Genomic DNA, 14,064 nt, shown 5'->3' on the forward strand with positions numbered 1-14,064 from the left:
ATTTGTTTTATGTCTGTCATATTCTTTAAAAGGTGTAACCTGGAACTTAACCTAGCTTATAACTTGAAAATTTGACTTGGCCTTTAAGGGTTTGGTTAAATGCATCAAACTGCATACTTTAAAACAATTTTTTGCAGAATCTAAAGGTCTGAATGGCATAAGACCCATGACTCTAGTTTGGATTTTGCTTCCTATGAAGAAATTTAATCTGGAACCTAATCTGGTTCATGATATGACAAATGTGACACCTTTTGACATGGAACTTAGCACAGATGTTTTTGATGCTTACCAAACAATATACCCTTTCATTTATTTCACATCTAGTACCACTGCTATGCTGCAGGGAGCACAAGTGTTTTATGGAACATCCTTCTAGTATTAGATATTTATTAATTTTTTTCACCCTAAAGCTGATATGTTGGTAGGTTTTGCAAGTGAATGTATTATCATTACATGTTGAAGATCAAGTAAGACTTTTGTTATTTGATATTTTTCTTACTTCAACATTACTTCAGACGTTATTATTTTTGAGAATTCCTGCTAATTCATGATTTTGCATTTTCTATAGCAACGAAACCTAAAGCAGAGGTTCATTGCATTGCTCAAGAGATTCAAAGTTCCTGAAGCGTTGCAAGCATTTGATCAGGACCAAGATTTGGATCCGAGGACAGGTATTCACACTCATCTAATTTTTTCAGTTAACTGTATTGTTTGCATGTGAGGCTGTCCTGCACATTATTTGATGAGAAACTATGCTGAAGTGGGGATTCAGTGTTACATAGCTTTTATGTTTTTTATTATATTGTGAAAGAGGTTTAGCATATAAGTATAGATTAACAGGTCATATCAAAAGAATCTGGAATGGAGTTGAAGTTGGAGAAATGTTATCCACAACACCATATGCTTTGGTATGGTGATTCGTGGAGTATAAAGTATGTAAATGTAAGTGAAGTTGAAAATGTGGTTTAGTTTGAGAAAGAGATTGTGAAATCATGAATAAGAATGAGGTTTCAGTAAGAAAGTAGAAGATAAAGTAGAAGATAAAGGTATTAGAAATCTTATCATTTGTGTTGAAAGAACTTAATGCAGCAGTGGAGTGCTGATGATGGTTCGGTTGGTATTACAAATTTATAGATGATGCAAGAATTACTGGAAAGAGAGATGAAGCAGGAAGCATAGAAGATTTTCTAGGAGAGGGGTGCTGGATGATAGCTTTGGACAGAATGAGAAATTAAAAGTTTTTAGAACATAGAAAATGTTGAAGGTGGTGGTTGAGGAAGTATTGATTCCAAAAAATATGCATCATAAGTATAATAAGTGGGGGTTGTAAGGACATAGCAAAATTGTGAATGCACATGTGTAATGGGAGGTTTGAATTTAGATGTGGAGCCGTGCATCTCTGGAAAATTTACCACTACACATTTTGCTTCCACTCAGGTATAAGATAATCAGTTTGCTTCAGTGTATTTACCTTCTTAAATGCAAAACAATTTCCCACATTCTAAGTGGTATAGGATATTTGGGCACCTCAGCAGTGAATTAGTTTCATTGCTGACATCATTTATGCTGGTCAGATTTGGATCCATTGTGCAGACAAATGGCATGCCGCCCTCCCAGTTATGAATTCTTTCCTTGAACAGTAGCTGTAGTTAGGTAAAGCATCATAGGTGTGAGATGCATAGCCCTCCAAGAGCTTGTAATTTTGTTTTGGTTTCCCCCAAGGGTGTTTATGTTTAGGGACATCGCCCTCACTAACAAGATTAATGACCTTACCAAGCACTGGTATTATTGACAATGGAGTATTTTGTGAAGGTATCAGTGCAGCAAAACATGGCTTTAGAGGCTTTATTTTTGCATATTTGTTTTTTGGTAGCTGACATGGCACATGCAAAGGCATTCCTTATATTCATAGCCGTTTTGGTTGGAAGGTAGAATAATGTGAAGAAAAATAAGGCAAGGATTAATTTCAGCTCCTCAGATGTTTATGTACCTGACTCTTGGAGGGGGAAGAGAGAATGGCAGAAGAAGGGATTGAATTCCACCACTTTGCTTTATAAAGAAAGGAGGAGGTATCATAACAGTCGATCCTTTTGTGACTGATGCACACATGCAAAGTTTGGGAAGAAGAGGCAAGCCACATACCATGAATACATGGTTTTATGGGCTAGGACACCCACATATAGTTCATATGAGCAATTACTGAAATAATAACTGTAGCACAGGGATAGGAGAGCAGCATAATAATGGACAGAAGTGGATGGTTGAAGAGAGTTGATTGCAGGAGTTCACTGGGCAGAATGCCTTTGATTCTCCTCCAACTGAAAAAGAGAAAAAAGCCACCCAGGATAAGTGAGCAGTACTCTGAACTTGGGTGAATAAGACTTCTGTAATTGTTGCAACTTTATCATAGCCTTTGCTTTTAGAAAGCAGATTTTGTGTTCACATGTGTGTTGCAAATAATACAGTTAGCCACCTTTATATATCCTTTGAAATTAATCGATTATTTCTCACATACCTAGGGAGGCTCTTTTTTCACTTTCCTCTTAACAGGATGGGATCTAAAGCCTCCCGCCATATTAACTCTCCTGCTGTCACCTCTCGCCAACTGTCCATTTTCTTCCATCATGCTGTTGCTTATTTCTCTCTTTTACAAGTTTTATTTTGGCCATTGCTCTCATGAAATTTTTGCATGTGTCCCCGCTCCCAAAATGTGGTGTGTGGCATGCAACCGGCTTCTGCATCCCGTAGCTTGTGTGTGGAGACCAGCAACACCATAAATGACATATGATACCTCCTTCCCTTGCAGTGTGAAGCCATGAAAATTTCTTCCTTCATTTTTTCCCTCTTCCTGTAACTTTTCCATTTTCAAGAGTCGTGTCTGTATACGTACCTGAAGAGCACAAATCAATTCCCTTCAGCCCTTTATAAAAAAAATAAATGTCTTATTTTACCTTTTCAGCCTTCAACTTGATTTTGCCTTGCCATATCAGATAGTATGTGGAAAAAAGTTATGTTAGCAAGTGATATTCTTTGAATATTATTAACAGTGTGAAAGAAATGTACTGAAAAGACAGCACCCATGCTTTGTCTTGTGTTGGGGTTAAGTTTCTGGACAATCCATCACAAGAAAAAACTGTTATGTAAATTGTACAGCTGAGTATACCTGAGGTACAGGGAAGTACTAAGTTTGTCTATGTCACCTCTTGAATTATTTAATTCAGCAATTGTCACCATATTACAAGTAATGCAGGTGAATTTAATGGATACTCAATGAAAAACTAAGATGCTACTGGAGTGGGATAGTGTGGAGTGAGGGTTACTGGGAGGTATGATGTAGTCTGTCACCCCTGAATTATCTGATTGAATATCTGTTACCACATCACAGGTATTGCACATAAAATGTATTGGATACTTACCAGAAAAGATGGTGATAAGGGCTTGAGATGCTACGAGAGTGAGATAGGATGGAGTGATTTTCTGTTGTCCCCAGAATTATCTGATCCACAACTGTTTCCAAATCTCATATGATAAAAACTTTACGTAACCCTTCACAGCTCAGGGATTTCTCCGAGAAACACTAGCAAGTGCTTACTTACACTTAAATTTTTTATCAGCATTCCTATCAGGTAGACGTATGAAGTAATCTTCGATACCCATTAGCCAAGAGCAGTTTTTTTCTCTTTTCTGCTAGTAATTTCCCTGGTTGGCATCCTTTTCCAAGATAAACCAGCCTCATATACACTAAACGTACTTAGTAATTTTCTTTGAATATACAGGAATTATCAGGTAAAAGCAGGATCACTTTGGCCTGAACACATGTTGGAGCACAAACTGTTAAGTGTATTTCACAAGTTCATTACCAGCAGGCTGGATGTGAACCTATTTTCCTAGTTGATGGTATATAAATCAGACAGTATTTTGACCTGACATCACTGAAAAATATCCATTACATGTATGCATCTGCCTTAAAATATCCTGATATATTTTATTAAAGGAAGGTAATGAAATACAGTGTATTAAGCCTATATAGAGTGAATGAAACTCAAATAATCCTGAGTTTTGACTAGTTTTGAACCTTCATAGCACTGTACATATAACCTTGAGTGATAGCTTTAAATTCTGTACCCTTTGAATATCTATAACTTTTCTTCCAAACATACTGAAATGCCCACACGTACTTTGGATGTGGTACATAATAGGATGTCAGTGCACAAACACAAATATAGTTTGCCATTTAATGGGATATTGATTGAATGGTATTTTGTATTAGCATCATTAAAGAATGCATGATATAAGTACACAAATACATCAAAATATGATGGCATTTAGTTAAAAAAAAAAAAAGAGACATAAGACACATAAGGGCAAGTTTTTTGAATTGTTGCAGTTTCAGGCATTTGTGTTAGTTGGTGTGTAAATTAATTCTGAAATGTCGCAAGTGTGAAATGACAGGAATAAAAACATTGTAAGTTTGGGTTCTAGTGTGAATTGGAACAAAAATGTTTTATTATAACGTATCATGTAGAGTTTGAAAGTCATCAGTGCACTTTGTGATTAACCCTTTCACTGTTGTCATTGAAGCTGGATTTCTGAGTTGCTGTGTTGAGGAAATTTTCTAATTTTGATAGGGGAGAAAGTATAATTCCCATGTATTCCCTGTGTGTCGTAGAAGGCAACTAAAAGGGGAGGGAGCAGGGTGGCTGGAAATCCTCCCCTCTCGTTTTTTTTAATTTTCCAAAAGAAGGAACAGAGAAGGGGGCCAGGTGAGGATATTCCCCCAAAGGCCCAGTCCTCTTTTCTTAACACTATGTTTGAAGGAATAGTGGTTCCAACAATGTTGTATGGTTGCGAGGCGTGGGCTATGGATAGAGATGTGCGCAGGAGGATGGATGTGCTGGAAATGAGATGTTTGAGGAAAATGTGTGGTGTGAGGTGGTTTGATCGAGTAAGTAACGTAAGGGTAAGAGAGATGTGTGGAAATAAAAAGAGCGTGGTTGAGAGAGCAGAAGAGGGTGTTTTGAAATGGTTTGGGCACATGGAGAGAATGAGTGAGGAAAGATTGACCAAGAGGATATATGTGTCGGAGGTGGAGGGAACGAGGAGAAGAGGGAGACCAAATTGGAGGTGGAAAGATGGAGTGAAAAAGATTTTGTGTGATCGGGGCCTGAACATGCAGGAGGGTGAAAGGAGGGCAAGGAATAGAGTGAATTGGAGCAATGTGGTATACAGGGGTTGACGTGCTGTCAGTGGATTGAATCAAGGCATGTGAAGCGTCTGGGGTAAACCATGGAAAGCTGTGTAGGTATGTATATTTGCATGTGTGGACGTGTGTATGTACATGTGTATGGGGGGGGGGTGGGCCATTTCTTTCGTCTGTTTCCTTGCGCTACCTCGCAAACGCGGGAGACAGCGACAAAGTATAAAAAAAAAAAATATGTATATATATATATATATATATATATATATATATATATATATATATATATATATATATTGGTTCTCAGTGAATGTAGGTTTGCAGCAGGGGTGTGTGATGTCTCCATGGTTGTTTAATTTGTTTATGGATGGGGTTGTTAGGGAGGTAAATGCAAGAGTTTTGGAAAGAGGGACAAGTATGAAGTCTGTTGGGGATGAGAGAGCTTGGGAAGTGAGGCAGTTGTTGTTCGCTGATGACACAGCGCTGGTGGCTGATTCATGTGTGAAACTGCAGAAGCTGGTGACTGAGTTTGGTAAAGTGTGTGGAAGAAGAAAGTTAAGAGTAAATGTGAATAAGAGCAAGGTTATTAGGTACAGTAGGGTTGAGGGTCAAGTCAATTGGGAGGTGAGTTTGAATGGAGAAAAACTGGAGGAAGTGAAGTGTTTTAGATATCTGGGAGTGGATCTGGCAGCGGATGGAACCATGGAAGCGGAAGTGGATCATAGGGTGGGGGAGGGGGCGAAAATTCTGGGGGCCTTGAAGAATGTGTGGAAGTCGAGAACATTATCTTGGAAAGCAAAAATGGGTATGTTTGAAGGAATAGTGGTTCCAACAATGTTGTATGGTTGCGAGGCGTGGGCTATGGATAGAGTTGTGCGCAGGAGGATGGATGTGCTGGAAATGAGATGTTTGAGGACAATGTGTGGTGTGAGGTGGTTTGATCGAGTGAGTAACGTAAGGGTAAGAGAGATGTGTGTAAATAAAAAGAGCGTGGTTGAGAGAGCAGAAGAGGGTGTTTTGAAGTGGTTTGGGCACATGGAGAGGATGAGTGAGGAAAGATTGACCAAGAGGATATATGTGTCGGAGGTGGAGGGAACAAGGAGAAGAGGGAGACCAAATTGGAGGTGGAAAGATGGAGTGAAAAAGATTTTGTGTGATCGGGGCCTGAACATGCAGGAGGGTGAAAGGAGGGCAAGGAACAGAGTGAATTGGAGCGATGTGGTATACCGGGGCTGACGTGCTGTCAGTGGATTGAATCAAGGCATGTGAAGCGTCTGGGGTAAACCATGGAAAGCTGTGTAGGTATGTATATTTGCGTGTGTGGACGTATGTATATACATGTGTATGGGGGGGGGTTGGGCCATTTCTTTCGTCTGTTTCCTTGCGCTACCTCGCAAACGCGGGAGACAGCGACAAAGTATAAAAAAAAATATATATATATATATATATATTTTTTTTTTTTTTTCATACTATTCGCTATTTCCCGCGATAGCGAGGTAGCGTTAAGAACAGAGGACAGGGCCTTTGAGGGAATATCCTCACCTGGCCCTCTTCTCTGTTCCTTCTTTTGGAAAAATTAAAAAAAAAAAAACGAGAGGGGAGGATTTCCAGCCCCCCGCTCCCTTCCGTTTTAGTCGCCTTCTACGACACGCAGGGAATACGTGGGAAGTATTCTTTCTCCCCTATATATATATATATATATATATATATATCGTGAATATGAGTGTGCCAAGTTAGAAATAGATAATTGAAGAAATTTACATTAAATAATGGAAGTGAAATAAAGATTGTCCTGCCTAAGTCACGTGATCTCCATGTGATGTATCATCCATCAACACCCCTCATTCCCCCATATCCCCATTAGCATGTAAATGCTTATGATGATAGTAAATATGTGATTTTTTGGTCCTACAGTTTTTGCATACTTTTTTTTTTTTATAGATTATTGCTCTATACTATTGTGTTCGCCAAATAATCTGAGGTATTTGCTATGACTATAGTGTAAATGTTTACGATATTTTGATTTGTGACTTTTTTGTCTTACACTTTTTTACATGAATTTGTTCATATATATATTTTTTTCTTTTTTTTTTTGCTGTCTCCCGCGTTTGCGAGGTAGCGCAAGGAAACAGACGAAAGAAATGGCCCAACCCACCCCCATACACAATGTATATACATACACGTCCACACACGCAAAAATACATACCCATACATCTCAATGTACACATATATATATATACACTCAGACACATACATATATACCCATGCACACAATTCACAATGTCTGCCTTTATTCATTCCCATCGCCACCTCGCCACACATGGAATACCATCCCCCTCCCCCCTCATGTGTGCGAGGTAGCACTAGGAAAAGACAACAAAGGCCCCATTCGTTCACACTCAGTCTCTAGCTGTCATGCGATAATGCCCAAAACCACAGCTCCTTTTCCACATCCAGGCCCCACACAACTTTCCATGGTTTACCCCAGATGCTTCACATGCCCTGATTCAATCCACTGACAGCACGTCAATCCCGGTATACCACATCGATCCAATTCACTCTATTCCTTGCCCGCCTTTCACCCTCCTGCATGTTCAGGCCCCGATCACACAAAATCTTTTTCACTCCATCTTTCCACCTCCAATTTGGTCTCCCACTTCTCCTCGTTCCCTCCACCTCCGACACATATATCCTCTTGGTCAATCTTTCCTCACTCATTCTCTCCATGTGCCCGAACCATTTCAAAACACCCTCTTCTGCTCTCTCAACCACGCTCTTTTTATTTCCACACATCTCTCTTACCCTTACATTACTTACTCGATCAAACCACCTCACACCACACGTTGTCCTCAAACATATATGATTGCACTATTATATAAAATTACCCTAGAACCAATTTCTCTGATAGAGTCCTTGTATTACTTAGAACCTTTTTAAAGTTCTATTACTGTCCAAGGCTGAACTACTTCCTGTAACAGGGAAGTGTAAACTCATTTGGAGTGAGAAGTTCTCTGACAGTGCTTTACTACAGCCTTTTCAAAAGTTATTTTTCGTATGCTGTGTGACCTTGACGAGGCTGAATTCGGTAAAAACGGGGTTTGTTTGATGATATTACACGCCAAATGGGAAGTTTTATAAAAACTTTACTACCATTAAAAAGACATTATGTTTATGTTATTGCTTCTCTCATAGTGTAGGTGTTTAAGATATGTTTCTGATGTTGTTTTTGGTCTTGTATATTTTTTAATGCTTTTGTTCATAAATGATTGGTCCATAATACTGTGTACATCAGATTGAGAAAATTATGAAAGGTTCACCATTATGAAGCAGTTATATTGAAGTAATTACTACCAGTACTGCCATAGCTTAAATGTATTTGATATTTATCAATTTGTGATATTTTTTGGCTTTCACATTTTCTACATACATTTGTTCTTAAACATTTGCTCTATAATTCTCTATATAGTAAGTAGTGAATATTATAACAACTTTATTTATAGGGTGCTATAATATTAAGGCAATTACTACACCCAAACCATTGATTTATTATTTTTTTTATTATACTTTGTCGCTGTCTCCCGCGTTTGCGAGGTAGCGCAAGGAAACAGACGAAAGAAATGGCCCAACCCCCCCCATACACATGCATATACATACGTCCACGCACGCAAATATACATACCTACACAGCTTTCCATGGTTTACCCCAGACGCTTCACATGCCTTGATTCAATCCACTGACAGCACGTCAACCCCGGTATACCACATCGCTCCAATTCACTCTATTCCTTGCCCTCCTTTCACCCTCCTGCATGTTCAGGCCCCGATCACACAAAATCTTTTTCACTCCATCTTTCCACCTCCAATTTGGTCTCCCTCTTCTCCTCGTTCCCTCCACCTCCGACACATATATCCTCTTGGTCAATCTTTCCTCACTCATTCTCTCCATGTGCCCAAACCACTTCAAAACACCCTCTTCTGCTCTCTCAACCACGCTCTTTTTATTTCCACACATCTCTCTTACCCTTACGTTACTCACTCGATCAAACCACCTCACACCACACATTGTCCTCAAACATCTCATTTCCAGCACATCCATCCTCCTGCGCACAACTCTATCCATAGCCCACGCCTCGCAACCATACAACATTGTTGGAACCACTATTCCTTCAAACATACCCATTTTTGCTTTCCGAGATAATGTTCTCGACTTCCACACATTCTTCAAACCATTGATATACATGATATTTTCCAATTTGTGACACAGATTTTTTACATGCAATTGTTCATAAATGATTACAGTATACTACTGTCTATAGCAGATGATAAATTTTAAAGTTTCATAACAAGCAGAAAGTGATAAGACATATGATGAAAATATATAGATGTCATACACGATACACAATGTTATATATCATGATATGGAATATATACAGATGAACAGTGTAATAGCTGAATAATCTTAGCAAGGAGAGTGGAATTGTAGTGGCAGCTGTGAGCTGGGTCACCACAGCTGGCTGTGCCTCACAGTGAATTCACACATTACATCTGCATATTTAGTTTTACTCAGTAGCAAGTTGTATTTCCTCTATTTTCTGAACTTCTCTATCAAACTTGGTACATATATCTAATTCCTTTACCTAAAGCCACTGCTGAAATTTGTTTTTGGGTCCTGTATGTTTGAAGTAGCAGATGAAGCCACAGCCAGTACAGGAATCTAAACAATTCTTCATTATCATACACTAAGATCATTACTTTATTCTGATTAACAGAACTGGTGGGCATCTGAATCTTTATCCTTGTAATTGTATCAAAGATGTTTTTATCATCATCAGACCTATACTCTTTCAGTATCTCTTTTATTTCATTGCTTTGCAAGCTACATTTCCTCCCTCTGTAATTCATTGTAATGAACTGGCAAATTTTGTGTGATACTCCTCTTGGATGTGGTGCAAATCTTCCTCAACAGTGGCAGCATCTATAAGGAAAGAAGCAAAATCTTGGCACACACACACACACACACACACACACACACACACACACACACACACACACACACACACACGCACATGAGAAAAATCTTTTCCAATGCAAACTTAGGGAATCAAAAATTGACTGGTGTAAATGTGTTGAAAATGGTGAATGGGTTGAATTGATATTTGATGATTACTAGCACCTTTGTACAGAAAAATATTTTACATGGTGTTGGATCATCCTGTTTACCTTTAAAATTTTGGAGATTTATAATTATTGGTCAGAAATTGTACTCTGATAATTGTTTGTGCCTTTTTTCAGTATTAGTGATTTTCCTGCAATGTTTATTATACATATGAAAATGATGTTTCATATGTTTCACAGCATTCATTTATTTTTCCACTGTGAGACTATTTCTTCACTTTGACTTGTTTTCTTTCCATTGAAGCAAAATAAGGTTTGAATATACTGGTAGTGTAAATATTTAATCATAATCTTAGGCTATTGCAAGTATACATAAGGATATATACCTGTACTTGATTTTATGAGTGCAAAATCATAGCCACAGTATTATGTTTGTAGGTGGTGAAGTTGATGAAGCAGAAATTGAAGATCTTTTTGATGAGCTAGAGGATCTCAGCGACTCTGGCCCAGAAGTTGACACAATCTCCATCACATCGACACCTAAGCCTTCACTTCGGCCGTACTTCTCATCTTCAAGATCTCTACTAAATGAAGGTCTCAGTGTGCCAGGTTAGGGTATTTGTGATAGGATATGGGAGGGAATGAGCTACAGTACAATCATGTATTCAGTTGAGAACTGATGCTGAACTTTTGGGTGGGACGAATTTTGGATTTAGAAACATCATATTTAAAAGAGATATCTAGGATTAAGCCTGATTCATTTCAGACACAAAGATTTTGTGTGGAGTATAACTTTGAATAAAAGTAGAAATTAGAGTATAGTAAACAGCATTAATACAACTTAAAGTGGCTAGAATACTTAAGTTAATTTCATATTTTCTTTTCTGTCCAATGATATGTACACATAATTATTTAGTTACTTTTAACTCAACAGTATTCTTCCAGATATGACTGAATATGTAAGATAATCATAATTCTTGTATTGGGTATGAACCAGCTGAAGAGAATGTTAAGAAAAATAGGATCTACCATATTCATGTGGTATACCTCGAATGTTTTAGAATGATAGAGTTGTGTACTAGGGGAGAATTTCTTTCAGTTATTTTCTCCAATATTTTTCTGAATATGCAGATGATTAGGAGAGAATTTTCTTTCAGTAATTTTTTACTATATCTGTCTGAATATTCAGATGACTACAAATTCATGCATTAAGTACATGTAAACCCAGTGAAGAGAAATATGAAAAAAGTTTTATGAATGGTGTGGGAGGTAAGTTGCTAGAAGCAGTGAAAAGTTTTTACCAATGATGGAAGGCATGGTACATGTACGAGTAGGAAGCGATTGGGTCCTGAACATACTGGAGGGTGAAAAGCATGCAAAGAATAGAGTGAATTAGAATGATGTGATATACCGGGGTCGACTTGCTGTCACTGGATTGAACCAGGGCATATGAGGCATCTAGGGTAAACCATGTAAAGTTCTGTGGGGCCTGGATGTGGAAAGGGAGCTGTGGTTTTGGTGCATTACACATGACAGCTAGAGACTGATTATGAATGAATGTGGCCTTTTTTTTGTCTTTTCCTAGCACTACCTCGCTGGGAAGGGGTGGGGGTTGCTATTTCATGTGTGGCGGGGTGGCAACGGGAATGGATAAAGACAGCAAGCATGAATATGTACATGTGTATTTATGTATATGTATGTATACATTGAAATGTGTAGGTATGTATATGTGTGTGTGTGGGCATTTGTGTATATACACATATATGTGGGTGGGTTGGGCCATTCTTTCGTCTGTTCCCTTGCGCTACCTCACTGATGTGGGAGATGGTGATCAAGTATAATAGAAAAAAAGAAATAAGAATGATTTACCTAATCATTCATTGAGTAGGAGTTGAAAGTTTTTAGATGAGGCAGTTTTAACCTCAGGCATCCCAAGCATTTGTGTTCCATGTTGCATGTTCACCATTATTTTCATTGATATGTAAATTGTGATCAGTTGTTGAGTTAGGTAAGAACCACCTGAAGAGAATGCCATATAATTAGAGAATACAATTGACAGTATCATTACTGATTGTAATTTGAATTTTTGAATGGAAGGCAATTTTGAACTATGGAGGAACTTCCATTTCTTTCACCTGTTTTCCCCTAAATCTTACTGAACACATAGATTATTATTAGTTCATGCATTAGATAGGAACTTGGCATAGAAAACATAATTGAAAAATAAGATTTACTCTATTATTCACCGATTATATGTTGAATGTTTTGAACCAAGACTTCTTGAAGACTTTAGTCAAACATCAGTGACTGAAGCACTTTGTGAACAAAGCAGTGCGAATTTTTAAAGTTCAAATCATTTGTTAAGTTGATATTCAGCTGCTAGATATTCTTCTCATAAAAGCAAATTCAAAGTTATATAATTTGGTGCCAAAAATATCAATCATGATTATATGATGCTTAGTGAACATTCCAATCAGTTAAATAAGAATAATAACTTGGAGTGATTATTATTAATTTCTTCAAATATTACAAACAATACTTAGCTGCATATGATGAAGCTTATAGGATTTTAGGTGTCAGAGCTTGAAAAATAAGTGCAAAACAAGGGAAACAATACTTTCTCCTTACAGTGCTCTGGTTAGACCTCGTTTTGAGTATGGCATTCACTTCTGGCCACCAAAACCTGGTCAGAGATAAAGAGAAATGAGCAAATTCAAAGAAATGCAGCAAAACTATTCTTTCACTCAGCAATAAGTCCTATGGGAAAAGATCCAAAGATTTAGGAGTATCCTCTCCAATAAAATGCAGATTTTGAGGTGACCTGCAGGAATATTCAAAATACTCAGTGATTCTGTTGACATATTTTACAAGAGTTTCTTAACCTTTGATAGAAATGTTTTGAATAGAAAGAATGGTATGAAGATAAAAAGAAGGAAATGTAATAGCAATGTGAAGAAGAGTTTTTCACTTGTAGAGTGGTGGAACACTGGATTATATTACCTCTTGAAATAGTAAGTGCAAATGCTATAATTATCTTTAAATTAAGGCTAGACAAATACTTCACTGATATCTCCTATCAGTAAGGAAAGCACAATCTAATTAATTATACTTTGTTTTTTCAGTATCCAACCTGGAGCAGATGTCATCAAACTGTTAAGAGATCTTTTTGCGATCCATACTTTCGTATAAAATTTCCATCCCAGTTTTTTGCTACTGTATAGTATTTTTTCATATTTTTCTCTTGTCAGCAGTTAAACCAGATGTGAGGTGGCTGGGGAGGTGCCTAATGCTTTCTTAACCTTCTTATACTATAATATATAGATATCTTTATACAGGTCTCATGTTATCTGCCCCTCCCATGTATTCCCATTTACCTTTTACAGCTTTGCAGTTAACAGTGCAGTTGAATCTTTTACACATTAATTTGTATCTGAACCATTTCTTTGCCTTGCAGTTTATTCTTTGCTTAATGTTTCATCTTTGACCTGTCACTTTGCCTTAAAGTTCATGCTCCAGTCAGTTTTCTTGGCCTCTGGTTTGTCCCTAATCTGTAACCTTGCCTAGTAGAACATGCAGTGATTTGTCCTTCACCATGCACTTCCCCTCTCAACCAGTCACTAACTACTAGTTCCAATTTTTTTTATTACAGTTTTTTATTCCAGAACCATTCCATGGGTTTGAGACAGAGGAAAAGATGGATGTAATGGGTGATATGAAATTGGCGAGATTGTTGGTAAATTGGAAGTGCATGGA

The 14,064-nt window shown here is 37.7% G+C and overlaps 1 protein-coding gene across 1 annotated transcript in view; it reads left to right on the forward strand.

The window, feature by feature from the left end:
* Positions 1 to 14,064, forward strand: part of LOC139760689 (uncharacterized) — a 102,632-nt gene that overhangs the window by 25,133 nt on the left and 63,435 nt on the right. Inside the window, exons 6-7 of the mRNA XM_071684256.1 lie at positions 569 to 671; positions 10,750 to 10,920. Of these exons, the coding sequence (XP_071540357.1) occupies positions 569 to 671; positions 10,750 to 10,920 (274 nt within the window). The remainder of the gene's footprint in view (positions 1 to 568; positions 672 to 10,749; positions 10,921 to 14,064) is intronic.

The sequence above is a fragment of the Panulirus ornatus genome, chromosome 37 (genome assembly GCF_036320965.1).
Source record: "Panulirus ornatus isolate Po-2019 chromosome 37, ASM3632096v1, whole genome shotgun sequence".
In the NCBI taxonomy this organism is placed as follows: Eukaryota; Metazoa; Arthropoda; class Malacostraca; order Decapoda; family Palinuridae; genus Panulirus; species Panulirus ornatus.